General features: G+C 33.8%; 1 protein-coding gene across 4 annotated transcripts in view; it reads left to right on the top strand.

Moving 5' to 3' along the window:
- Positions 1-12,459, top strand: part of dtnba (dystrobrevin, beta a) — a 39,810-nt gene extending 27,351 nt beyond the window's left edge. For 3 of the 4 annotated variants that reach the window (XM_058755783.1, XM_058755781.1, XM_058755782.1), the window contains 13 exons: positions 66-190; positions 1,514-1,585; positions 2,698-2,784; positions 2,861-2,951; positions 3,161-3,234; positions 3,348-3,461; positions 4,872-4,968; positions 5,246-5,266; positions 7,038-7,194; positions 7,518-7,607; positions 9,712-9,762; positions 10,917-10,949; positions 11,043-12,459. In XM_058755783.1, the coding sequence (XP_058611766.1) occupies positions 66-190; positions 1,514-1,585; positions 2,698-2,784; positions 2,861-2,951; positions 3,161-3,234; positions 3,348-3,461; positions 4,872-4,968; positions 5,246-5,266; positions 7,038-7,194; positions 7,518-7,607; positions 9,712-9,762; positions 10,917-10,921 (984 nt within the window). In that variant the 3' untranslated portion in view covers positions 10,922-10,949; positions 11,043-12,459. The remainder of the gene's footprint in view (positions 1-65; positions 191-1,513; positions 1,586-2,697; positions 2,785-2,860; positions 2,952-3,160; positions 3,235-3,347; positions 3,462-4,871; positions 4,969-5,245; positions 5,267-7,037; positions 7,195-7,517; positions 7,608-9,711; positions 9,763-10,916; positions 10,950-11,042) is intronic. The other variant, XM_058755784.1, reaches the window with a different exon arrangement.
- Positions 12,460-14,258: the final 1,799 nt, after the last annotated feature.

Genomic DNA, 14,258 nt, shown 5'->3' with positions numbered 1-14,258 from the left:
AATCTGTTATTTAATCTGAAACGTTTTCATGTTTGGTTACTTATGTTTGTGTGTGTTTGTTCCAGAAATCTCCAGCTAAGAAGTTGGGTCGTGCCATCAGTAAATCCTTGGGCTGTGTGCCGAGCAGAGAACCGTCCCACCCCGTCTACCCAGAATACCCAGAGAAACCCCTCAACCTGTCAAATATAGTGTAAGACAGTCTCTCTCTCTCTCTCTCTCTCACACACACACACACACAGCCCTCTGTCTGTGGCCATTTTGGAAGTGTTGGGAATGTTTCTATTGGTTCCCAAAATCACATGATCACATTGTCTCTGTGGACACATTGATGAGGGTCGGACACGATCACTCGTCAGAGACAGAGAAGGAGTTTGCTTTTGTTATCTGCTTACAGACGTGAGGTCAGTTATGATTTTGTCTTCATTCTGATGTCTGTTTGTCTCGGCCCGTCTGTTTTTTTTCCTCAGGAATCATGCTCTGTGTCTCTCTCTGTTCTGTCTGTGTTGCTTCAGTCTCTTAGTTTTGCATGACTGACCGGTGTGTGTGTGTGTGTGTGTGTGTGTGTGTGTGTGTGTGTGTGTGTGTGTGTGTGTGTGTGTGTGTGTGTGTGTGTGTGTGTGTGTGTGTGTGTGTGTGTGTGTGTGTGTGTGTGTGTGTGTGTGTGTGTGTGTGTGTGTGTGTGTGTGTGTGTGTGTGTGTGTGTGTGTGTGTGTGTGTGTGTGTGTGTGTATTTGGGTCAGTTGAATTGTATAATGTTTAATTTATTCTGAATGCATGCGTGTATGTGTGAGAGAGAAATTCTGTAAGTGTCCATGAACTTTTATTAACATCAATTTAAGCTTTTAGTTTAAAGTGTAATTGAGTGTATAATCACCTTTTTAGTTTTGTTTTTACTGTTCACTACAGTGACAAATTAAATGACTAATTTTTAAAATTATAGTTATTCCCTGTCTAACAATGAATGTGAAACTATGCATGAAAAATTTGTTTAATATAGTTATAGATACATATGATCTTATATTATTATGAAATAAATATTACCTAATTTGCTGCGGAGTTGAAAAATATCAATTAAAACTTTCCATCACATAGTGCTTTGTTTCTTGTCTTTTTTCTTTTCTTTTTTAATTTTTTTAATTTAGTAAATATAAGTGTATGTATGATCTTTAATGCACTTAAAATAACACAAATCAGACAATTTAACGTAAGCAGTCAAATTTCTGAGAATTTAACAAATATTTGTAACCTGATTTATAAATTATGTCTTTATGGTGTTTTTTCTGGTGATTAATACAAAACTTCATCATACAAATGTTTGTCAAAAGCAAAAAAAAGCTACAAAATGCACCATATTTTGTGAGCAAGTGGATCATGTTTAAGCAAAACAGGCAATATTTTTGGAATCGGCACCTTGAAATTAGTAAGAAGCAAGTATTTGATTTCATTCAGTAAATATGATGCAGGGTGGTGTTTTATTATATATAGATACCCATGTCATTGTGTTTTTCTCTAGTCCTCCCCGTCCAATAGGAAACATGAATGAACCAGTTCTGCCCCCGTCTGCAGGCCCCAGCCCCACTAAGAGGTGAGCACCTGCTCTTCACCTTTGACCTTTTCAGATGAATTAGTTCAAAGTGTTTTATGTGTGAGAAATATCATTTTTGTTTCGACACTCATATATTTATCATTTCTAATATACACAGATTTCAAAATAAATATTTCTTATTATACACAATATTGCGATGCCTGTAATCACTTGTAAAATACAAACTAAAATATTTATTTTAGTGTCTTTTTAATTTCCTTTCTTTCCTAATAAAGTAAATCTAGTTTATTTTTATGATTATCAGTCATCTATTGGTTATTGACATTATAAGTTTAATATCAGCAATTCCAAGGTCATTTTCATTAAAAACAGTTACTACTAATACTACTAATTGCCTGAATGATGAAAAAACTAATCTAATTGTGATTTCTCTGTTAAAAATTGTGCTTGCAATTTTTAAAAATGCTCTTATACAAGAATTAATAATTCAAGAGGAAAAATACATTTCACTTCTCAGCAGCACTGTAATATTTTATTGTTAAAAAAAAAAGAAAACTGATAGGTGTTGTTACTACAATGAAGTTTAAAATAAAAAAATAATACCTTGTAAAACATTGCATATATTGTCTTTTTAAAATATAGTAGTTTTATATAAGGCAATTTAATTAAAAAAAAAGTTTGACCAAATAACAGGTTTTAACTTTAGCAATTGTATGCATTTTTTTCCTGTTAAAATGACTAACATTCTACAGTAAAGCATCATTTCCAATCCATTTTTCTCTAATGGTGGTTTGACTGTAATATCACATCCTGAATGGAAAAATGACTTAAAAAAATGGTTAAAAATGAGTTAGACTTTTGCGTAGGGCTGGAGGGTTTAATCTAAAAATCATATTTAAATTACGTTTTCATGTGTAGTTTTTTAAATACAGTATATACAAATTTGTACAACACCACAAACTCTTATTATTAAATAATTATTATTTTAACACATATCATTTTTATTTGATAAACCTGTAAATTAAATTGCAGCCTTAATCTTGGACCCTAGACGCATCCCTAATACAAATAAGGGACTAAGCAGTACAGCCCTCTCATGCAAAAACTGTTAGAATCTGTAATTTGCTATTTAATTTGATTTGTATGTGTAGACCGCCGACTCTAGCCGCAGCTCAGCGTATGAATGAGGAACATGCTCTGATTGCAGCATATGTGAACAAACTCCAGAGCAGCCCACGGTGAGTGTGTGTGTGTGTAACCTGAGGTTATTTAAGGTCTTGTAAATGTAATAATATTTTCTGTGTGTGTTTGTAGTGCATTAGACAGTCCTACCCGAACGGATGAAGAGCACAAACTCATCGCTCGTTACGCCTCCCGTCTGGCTACGGATCCTGGACACACAGGAGTGAGTTACACACACATTTACGATCTATTTTCAAATTATGCTCACTGCAGACATAGAAGATTGAAAAACACTTAAATTGACTTACTGAATTAATAAATGTTTTTAACATTAAGTTTATCATCAAAGAAACGTTCAGCTCACATTTTGGGACAGCTGAGCAAATGCACACAGTCATATTTCTTTATTCCTGCTGCTCTTGTTAATCACAGAGACCTTCGGATTTGAGCTACGACGCCAACAAACAGCAGAGAGAACTGATCATGCAGCTGGAGAACAAGAACAGGTACTCGCGCTCAAAGCTGCATATGGAGATGCTTTCATGAGGATTTCCATCCGGTGGTTTTGGATGTCAAGTTTCAGTGAGCGTGTAAATGGTAATGCTGTGTGTGTTTTCAGGGAGATTTTGCAGGAGATCCAGCGTTTGCGAGTGGAGCATGAACAGGCATGTCAGCCGACTCCAGAGAGAGTCCAACAAAACCCGACCCTGCTGGCAGAACTCAGACAGCTCAGGTACCACACACATGTTGGGGTTTTTGTTTTGCAGGGACTTTCCATAGACATAATAATTTTTATACTGTACAGACTGTATACTCTATCCCCTACCCCTAAACACAAGCCTCACAGAAAACTTCCTGCATTGTTAAAAAACATTGTTTAGTATGACTTATAAGTTGTTTTCCCTCAAAAAAAAAAATTCAGGTTTTGCTATCCTTGTGAAGACATTTGGTTTTTACAGCATACGGTTTATCTGGACCGACCCACACACACGCACGCACACACAGATATCAGATAGCATTAACACTATGTTTTCCAGATTCAGTCTTTGCATGCCTTTTTGGTTTAGATATTGCAAGATATTCATTATATTTTTTTTAAAGATTATTTTGGCTATTAGCAGTTATTTTAGTATAATTGAGATATGACTGTAGTTTTATTAATATTTTGAATTAGTTTTTATTATTACATTTTCTTGTTTTAATTTGCATTTTTCCATATATGTCAATATAGTTTTTACTCGTTTCAATTTTAGTCATTTTTGTAACCTACATCAAGTTAAACTAAATGAAAATGAGAGCTGTTTCCTTAGCAACTGAACTAATTTGATCATGTACTGATACTTTTTTTTTTCAAATAAAAATTGTTAAAATTAGTTGATGCACTGTGAATTAACATGAACTATTGTATTTTTATTAACTAACATTAACAAAGGATAATAAATGTTGTAAAAAAAAAAAAAAATATATATATATATATATATATATATATATATATATATATATATTTGAAATTGTTAGTTTGTTAATTCATAACTAATGTTAACAAACGGTAACTTATTGTAAAATTACCATAATTTTTTTTATTTATTACTATAAAACATTATTTACAAGATACATTATTAACATTATTTTCAAAAAACTGTTGGGAAAATGTCATAAAATCCTAAAATTATTTCTCCCTTTAAATCACTGGAAGAAAATGTGTTTTCGATTAATGAAAATTATTTATTTATTCACTTTTTTTTCTTTTCTTTTTTGGTCTAGACAGTCTTTTTTTTTTTATTTATTTATTTTTTATTGCCATTATTCTCTCTGACTTCTCCCATTAGACCAGTTCCAGTTTAACTTGTCAAAATTGTGTAAAAGTGTTTAATTCTGCTGCACAAGTTTTGCAGAGTCACATTTGCAGGGAAAACATTCCCTCAAATATACAGTATGTCAAATGTATATCAAATATGTCAGAAACCAGCTCAAGAGGACAATTGAAGCGCTTCTCACAATGTAAAAATAAATCTACCAAAACGTGTTGTAGTTTAAATCTGAATGATGGTTTTGATTTAGGGTTTGGGTCTAATAAATCTCATTCTCTCAGAAATCATTGCATGTGTGAGAGGTCTAAGCTCTGTGTTTGTGTGTGTTTTAGGCAGAGGAAGGATGAGCTGGAGCAGAGGATGTCGTCTCTTCAGGAGAGCAGGAGAGAGCTCATGGTGCAGCTGGAAGGACTCATGAAACTACTGAAGGTACACCAGACACAGAGCAAGACCAGACACGACAAAAACAAACACTGTTTAACTACTCAGACTTTCTAGTGCACTGTAATATTTCAGCCACTGGAGGGCGTCACTCTCTTTAGTGTTTATCATCTGAGCTGCTGCCTCTTCTCACACACTTGATCTAGTTTCCCACTTTTCACTTCTTCTCTTTTCGGGATTAGAGTTGATAGCGTTAATACTTGCTCTCGTCATCTGTTTTTCACTCCCTGTGTTCTTTTCCTCCATCTCTGTCCTGTTCCTGCAGGATGAGGAGCAGAGACAAGCTGTAAGTGTGTGTTTTACTGTGCATGTCAGAGAAATTACTGTGTGATTTCATAAAAGACTCATTTTGCTATGCACATTTAAAGGTCACTTACACAAATATGTAGATAAACAGAGATTTAGACTTTAGAATAGCATAGAATATTTTTAGAATAGCAGTTTTTGATTTATGAGTAAAATAAGGTTCTACAACTTAAAATGTAAGTTGCTGTGTTGCTAAATAATCACAATGCCGTAATTTGAGTTTACATGCCTCACAAATCAGACAATCACATATGTATATTAACTTAGGCTTTTATAAAACATAGCAGCTACAAAATTCATACTTGAGGTCTTGACTGACTGTAATTTATCTTGTAGAACTAATTGTAAAAGTCTTTTCAAATTAATACATTAATACACAGATCTTATTTTACCCATAAATGAAAAATTGCTATTGCAAAAATCTACAGGAAATTCTAGGCTGGCCTAAAATGGACTTTTGTTATTGATTTTCTTTTTTTAATGAAAAAAAGGTAATCTAAAAGAAAGACTCTACCATGTGTAGAGTATATTTTACTATATTGAACATATATTTTAAGTGACAAAACATGACAAAGATAACAACATTCAGTCAAATCAGTGTAGTGAAATAAAACTCATCTTATGCTTGACAGTGCTATTATTGTTAACTAAAACTATTCAAAATTGTTCAGTGAAATAAATCTGAAAAAAATATTAAATAAAAACTTACTTAAAAAAAGAAATGTTGCCTTGGCCACTGACTGAAATAAATATGTTAACGCTGAAGTACTAAAATTACTACAACTAAAACTGAAATAAATATAAAATTAAATAGAAATATTTAAAAACAGAAACGTATAAAAAAACGGTAACTCTTTACAATAAGGTGTCATTAGTTAATGTATTAACTATCATGTACAGACAATGAACAATGCATTTATTACACTATTTATTAATCTTTGTAAATGTTAGTTAATGAAAATACAGTTGTTTATTCATGTTAGTTCACAGTGCATTAACTAATGTTAACAAACACAACTTGTGATTTTAATAATGCATTAGTAAATGCTGAAATTAACATTAACTAAGATTAATAAATGCTGTAGAAGTATTGTTCATTCTTAGTTCATGTTTACTAATGTTGTTAACTAATGAACCTTATTGTAAAGTGTTGCCAAAAAAACAAAACAAAGGAAATAAAAATAGCTAAGAATGTAACTAATAAAAATTACAACATAAAATTACTAAAATTAAAATGAAAAATAAAATAAAAGCTGATTCAAAATGTCAAATTATACTATTATAATATATAAATAATATAACACTGATTTGTGTGTGTGGTTTACTGTGCATGTGAGAGAAATTGTTCAGTGTCTCTCGTTTGTTTTCTGAAAGTGTTTTTCCTTTTTTTTTTTTTTTTTTTAAGTATTGATCTCTTTCTTTTCCTCCCTATGTTTAACTTCCAGTGTCTGCTGTAAGTTCTCAAAAAATATTAATGCATCTTTTCATGAGTTAGAAGTAGTAGCACATATTTTAAGACTTAAGTCTTAAGTTGTTCTGTTTCAGCAATCCTTTGTTTGCCATTGGCTTTATTTTTTACCCAGCCTCTCTTATTTCATGACTTTGCCTTTAGAGAATTCACTTTTGATGTGAATATGCATTTGCATAAAGGCTTTTACACACAGTCAGATCAGTCAGTAGTTTTTAGTGCTAGCAGAAAGGTTTAGCAGGTGAATCTTGTGCAATATGAAGTTTTCATTCGCTCTCTTCAGGCACAAGCTGCTGGCTCCTCCCCTCGATCTATGCAGATGCCCATTCGCTCTCTCTCATCAGGCCCCACCCCTACACATGCAGGCCACACCCCCACCCATGGGCCCCAGGATTCTTTAGCTGGAGTGGGTGGAGACGTTCAGGAAGCATTTGCTCAGGGTAACGTCTTCATTTATCACTTTAACACAGAAGAGACTACTGTGTTTTTTTAATTTTCTGACGAGCAACAAGAATTTTTGTTGGTCACATGATTGTGACAGGTTTGAACTGGGTAGCCCCACCCATTTTGACATCTCATTAGTCCAAAATAGTTAGTCTGTATATTAAACATCAAATATGTTGTTATTTTTGTATTTTGTTGCGGACGGACAAAATATTCTGAAATATGTCAGTTCATGCATCTTACTTGGTGTAACAGTTTATTTTAGCTTTTTTTTAACTCAATAAACCTGCAAAACATTCTTTGTGTTTGGATCCTACAGGACCTCGCAGAAACCTGCGAAATGATCTCCTAGTGGCAGCAGACTCCATCACAAACACCATGTCTTCACTGGTCAAAGAGCTCAACTCAGGTACGATCATGATGCATTGTGGGTAGTCTGTGTTCTCACAGCTGTGACAGAGAAATGGTGTGAGAGTTTCAGGTTACCTGTTACTTGAAACAGACACAATCCTTTTCAATTGGACTATATTAATAATAAACTAGCTAAACTACTAAAAAGTAACCACACACAAATTTTGTGACATTCTAGTGCCATGATAGCATTTGATTTATAGAGATGTAAATATATTGGTTTATGAATTAGGATTATTATAGTTAACCAAATGTGAAAACATTAAATATTTTGTTACTTGAAGTGACAAAATGCCAAGCAAACATTTCTCATTTCTATTTGGTTTAACTTGATTTATTAAAATACTTAAAACTGAAATACAGATTTATTAGTGGTGTCAAAATTAACGCGTTAACGCAGGCGATTAATTTTTCCGGTTAGGGTTTAACGCATTAAAAATATTCAACGCAATTAACGCAGGGGCGGAGCTAGGGTTGGCCACCCCACTCATAACTGTTTCTGTCAGTTTTTCTCTTGACAAGAAGTGCATTTATTCAGTTGCAGAACGTCTTTATGACCACATCAAACAGGAGACGATTCAGACGCGCGCTTCAACTTCACTTCAGCGCAAGGCGTGAGTCAAACAAACACGGAAACAGTACTGTGCTCGTAGCGCGTGCTGTAGCCTGTATCATTTCATATGAAAGCGCGAATGAAACTACGTGCATGCAATGTCATGGTCAGTTAAGTCATGAAGTTACTAAAAAGGCAATTAAAGCTGCCTTAAAACTGTGCGTGAAGGTAATATATTATATGAGTCACACTCGATTCAACTCGTCAGCTCATTAATAGAGACTTTAAGACCTGAAGTGGGTCAGAAAAGGTAAAGAGAGTTGAGAGAAAATGCGATGCGTGTCAGGACCGCGTCATGTTCATCAGCGGCAGCTCTTAAAGAAATAGCAGCCAAAACAACCTAATAACCAGCTGCTGTGATGTTTGTTCATCAAAGAAAGAAAAAAAGAGGAAATAAATCACTTTTATAGCTTTAAGGATTCATCAGTATTTAATTTAGAATTTATTGTTTGATCATTTCAATTTCTGTATATTTCTGCTGGAGGGCACAGGTAAATATGACATTTATTATAATGGGTTTATGTGAAGATTGTTTTAAGTTCACTTAAGTTACAAGTTATTTTTGTAAAGTCTAATAAATGTTACAATTGATAGCTTTTAATTATACTGTAATGTTCAATGGCTATAATCAATGGTTAAATATTAGGGGGAAGAAACTGTTTTATAGAAACATCAGTATTAGTTGGTATCAGTGATACTGGCCTTTACTGGTCAGTCTACTGGTCTTTATTTTGTTTGTACATTAATTTGAAGATTTAATGTGAAATTATTGCGTTTTTTTTTTTTTTATTTTTTTTTAATGTTAGGTGGGGTTAATCATGATTAATTTCAGAAAAAATGTGTGGTTCATTTTTTTTAATCGATTGACAGCACTAAAATTTATATAAAACATATAGCTATATAACATGCAACAAAATGACTAAAGCTTTAACTAAAATTAAAATGAAAGCAGAAAAATAAAAAATCATTTGAAAATATTACTATAATAAAAACCATGATAGTATCTCAGTTATACTACACTGATATGAGTATTATCATTACCAGTGTTCATTTAATTATTATTTCTATTATAATATTTATTAATATTTTAATTTGCTTAATTTTTATATTTTCAGATTTTATTTCAATAACTTTAGTTTACATTTAAGTAAATTTGTTAGGTGCTTTATATATATATATATATATATATATATATATATATATATATAATTTAGATTTGAGCCTTTTTTAGTTTGTCATTTTAGTACTTTTAACCTCTTATTTCAGTTAGTTGCCAAGGCAACATTATTTTTTAATATAATTAATATTATCTCAGCTTATCGAAATGAAAGAAAACAATTTGTATTAAGTTATTAAATAAGATATTAAACAGTAAATATTATATTAGTTTTAATCATTTTAGTTTTAGTAAACAATAACACTTTTAAAATTTCTTAATCTATTTTTATATACAAACATAATATATATTCTCTTCTGTTGTCTTTAATAGAAGATGGAGGAGAAGAGGATGAGAGACTGCTGCAGAATGGCAAAGACAGAGGTATTACCATCCGCATCGGAACTACATTACCCAGAATGCATCTGTGCTCCTGAATGCAGACCTCATTACATGAACATCAATGATTTCATGAGATTTACCCTCTCTGCACACAACAAAAGCTCATAATGTTTTACGGGGCGGGTGTGTGTGTGTCTGGCGTGTGTCTGTGCTGTCTGAGGGGGCTCGTTAGTGCTTAATTACTCGTTAGTATTAACGAGGAGGCTGTTTACGAGTGTGTGGAGGGGTGCTGGATGTTTTTTTAACTACTTCCTGTAGGGTCAGCGGGGTCCAGCACACTGAACCTTTATGAGCCGAACCCGTACTGGGAAACACCTTCATTATAGCGCTGGTTCTTTCTCTTTCTTCGCTGTGTTCATTCATCTCTCCATCCAGCTCCGCCACTCATGTTTTATTGGTCTGCTTCTGATGGCCTTTCTCTGCTAGTTTCAGACGCCATCACTCAAATTAGGCTCTGAGCAGAGGTTTGCTCAAAATTGCTGTAGCTGGAATCGTTGAATATTTTCTGGAGAGCAGCACTTGTAATGTAAAACATAAAATGCTAATGACTTATATTAGATTATTGATCATTACATATACGTATACTTATGGCATCTTGCATCAACAGGCTCATTTTATTTTGAAAGAATTCATTTGAAATAAATGTCAAAAAAACTAAATTAACAGACTTTAAACTTGATATTTCTGCAAATATCCACTTTTCAATTATCAATTATTTTATATACACACACCAACCTTTCAAGATTTTGAATGTTTTTAAAAATGTCTCTGATGCTCACCAAGGCTGCATTTATTTAATCAAAATACAGTAAAAAAAACAGTAAAATTGTGAAATATTATTACAATTTAAAATAAACATTTTCTATTGGAATATATTTTAAAATGCAATTTATTCCTGTGATCAAAGCTGAATTTTCAGCATCATTACTCCAGTCTCGGAGTAAAATTGAGGTGTTTCTCCATAAAAAGCTCCGTATTCTCACTATATCATACTTTTTGAGCCAAAACCCTGATGTATCAAATATGACACAAAACATGCATAAAGTTTTCGTTCCATTTCAGAAAATTATATTTTTCTGCCTATTATTTCATATATCTTTGACTTTAAAATGATAATTTTGTATTTTGTTTTCCAGGTTAAGCCAAATACGAAGCAAGCAGTGTGCCACGTGAGTATCACACAGCATTATATCTGTAGGTGTGTTGCTTTGTTCATTTGAAATACTCAAACAAATGTTTTTGTTGTTTTTGCATTATTTCAGGTCTGGCATCACCATGCAAACGCATCGCCACAAAGACAATGACCTCTGAACCCAGACTCAGCCAATCAGAGAGTGTTCAGGGATTTGACTTCCTATGGATTTCTTGAGAAGGAAAATGTTTTTTTGTTTTCAATGTTTTTTTACACTTCTTTGTTTGTGAGCTAGAGATGCAGTTTTAAGGGTCTGTGTTGCCGACCTGCTAGTTTGAATAGTAATTCTCGTTTGAATTTTGTAGCTGATTTTGTTCAAGTTTGAAAGCTTTTGAAAAACCGATGCACCCAAAGACATGTCAGATCTGACGAGAACGAGAACGAGAACGAGACTGGGGTGGGAACGAAATGGAACAGAACGCAATAGAAAGTGATGCTTGATCGAAGGACGAGTGTGATGAGTTGATTGGCTGGCTGAGCTATGTAGGTGTGGTCATACTGATTTCAAGGACGCAGTTGCTGCAAATGCAGTATAAATGACCTTCTAAAGGAACTAAATTAAAGAAAAGGGTCGAGTTCAGTACTGTAATTTATTTTCGATTTACTACTTTATTTATTTTCAGTAGACGGACAGCATTTTAGCAGCTTTTCAGTGTACATTTAAGGAAATATTTTGGTCATTTCAATTATTTGAGTTTAGATTTTCAAGTCCAATTCAGCATTTATGTATGTTTAAGATCAAATTGATTTAGTTTTATAGATTTTCAAATAGGTACTTTAATAAAGATGTGGATTTATTGTGCTCCTATTACTGGAGAGTTTTACCCATTGTTAATTTTGTTGATTTTTTTTTTTCTAGAAGCACTGTTTGTAGTCAATATTTCCTGTGAATGGACATATTTCCATGTTCTTGCCTACAAACATTTGCACACACACACGTCTGACCTGCTGTGTGTTTTTCTGGAGGTGTGTGTGTGTATTTGTGTGCCTCTCTATAGCTGTGTGTTTGTGTAAAGCTGGAATGTGAATCATATTGATGCCTTCATTTCATTTTAATCTTAAATATCTGCCAAAAATGACTTGTTGATTTAGTTTGTTTGAAGTCTTTCATCTTGTTATTTACTCTGATAAAAATTTGCGTTTTTTTTTTTGTTTTGTTTTGTTTTGTTTTCGCCAAGTTCATTCATGGACTCATTTGTTTCTGGACCTCTGCGTCATGTGATTCTACCTGCGGTACATGGGGCTTAATGACATCACTTCCTGTGCCCTTCGGATCAAGAGCTCTTCTGTGAAAGCTGGCTGCTTTGGTGGAGGCGATCATTGCGGTGCCGGTAGCCGCAGTGTTTCGCTCTTTTCACCGAACAACTTTTTCATATTTTTTTAAGAAGCACATTTTACAGAAACGAGGCCGTGATTTACATGCATGTGATTTCAAGTGATGATTTGTTGTGTTCAGAATAAATGATATCCTGAAAACAAACAAAAAAGCCTGGAGTATTAATTTTTCCTTTTCTCTCCGTTTCTACGGAATAAAAATAAATTGAAAATTGCGACTTTTCAATTCACAATTAATTATTATTTTTTAATTCTAAGAAAAATCCAAATGGAGAGATATTAACTTTGAATTGCGGATATAAACTTGCAATTCTGAGAAGTCAAAATTGTGAGGACTGGAAATTGTGAGAAAATTTTTAGTTATCTCAGTTCTTTGTGTATGTCTTGCAATTCTGAGGAAAAAAGTCAGAATTGTGAGATATACAATCATGGCCAAAAATATCGGCACCCTTGCAATTCTGTCAGAAAATTGTTCCAATTGCAAATGTTTTGGTATTCACATGCTTATTGTTTTTGTTTGCACTGCAACAACGTAAAAAAACAGAAGAAAATTCAAACTTGATCTCAAAAATGGACTGGACAAAATTATTGGCACCTTGTCAAAATTGTAAGAAATAATTTTTCAAGCATGTGATTCTCCTGTAATTTGTATTTAGACACCTGTAGCAAGTAACAGGTGTGGGCAATATAGTAATCACACTTGCAACCAGTTAAAATGGAGAAAAGTTGACTCAACCTTTGTGTTGTGTGTCACACTGAGCATGGAGAAAAGAAAGAAGTGTAAAGAGTTGTCTGTGGATTTGAGAGAAAAAATTGTGGAAAACATGGACAATCTCAAGGCTACAAGTCCATCTCCAGAGATCTTAATGTTCCTGCGTCCACTGTGCGCAACATCATCAAGAGGTTTACAGCCCATGGCACTGTAGCTAACCTCCCTGGACATGGACGGAAGAGCAAAATTAATGAAAAATTACAACAAAGGATTGTTCGAATGGTGGATAAAGAACCCTGATTAACTTCCAAACAAATTCAAGCTGATCTGCAGACACAGGGTACAACAGCATCAGCTCGCACTATCCACCACCATCTGAATGAAAAGGGACGCTATGGTAGGAGACCCAGGAGGACACCACTGCTGACACAAAGGCACTAAAAAAGCATGACTGGAAGCATGACCCCAAAGAATTTTGGGGCGCCACGTAGTGGCCAGTGTCAGAAAGCTGTGTCTCCACCAGAGGTCATGGGTCTTCCAGCAGTACAATGACCCGAAACACATTTCAAAAAGCATTCATGGTTGCAGGAAGTGATTGATTTCAGATGTTTTTTCCAAAGGGGTTGCTACCAAATATTAAGTTAAGGGTGCCAATAATTTTGTCCAGTGCATTTTTTTTTTTTGGTTTCTGTGTGGAATTGTATCAGATTTGACTTTTCGTCTCTGTTTTTTTGTGTTGTTCCAATGCTAAAATAAAATATGTGAGTACCAAAACATTTGCAACTGCAACAATTTTCTGAGAGAAAGGTTGCAGTTTCTGACAGAACTGCAAGGGTGCCGATATTTTTGGCCATGGCTGTAAGTGCAAAATTTTCAGATAAAAAGTTGCAATTACTCCTTGTTTGCTTTTATTCTATTGTGGAAACAGATTTCCATACTCTTATAATATGATACTCCCAGTGGTTGTGGCCAAATTTGCATACTACTATTGTGCACTAAAAGCATTTACTTCTCTGCTGATGGAATGATATATAGTTTTGTGTACATAGTATTTTGTAGGGCAGTATGCCAAGATCCACATGCTTTACTCTTTGAGTTGCATGTTTGTTCTTCTGTTGTCACAGTATAAGTAAGATCTGAGAGCTGTGAACTCCTCACTATGAGTACCTGTGTGTGTGTGTGTGTGTGTGTGTGTGTGTGTGTGTGTGTGTGAGTGAGTGTGTGAGAGAGAGAGAGGGG

Source organism: Onychostoma macrolepis, chromosome 20, assembly GCF_012432095.1.
Source record: "Onychostoma macrolepis isolate SWU-2019 chromosome 20, ASM1243209v1, whole genome shotgun sequence".
Taxonomy (NCBI): domain Eukaryota; kingdom Metazoa; phylum Chordata; class Actinopteri; order Cypriniformes; family Cyprinidae; genus Onychostoma; species Onychostoma macrolepis.
This window is presented reverse-complemented; position numbering and strand designations above follow the sequence as displayed.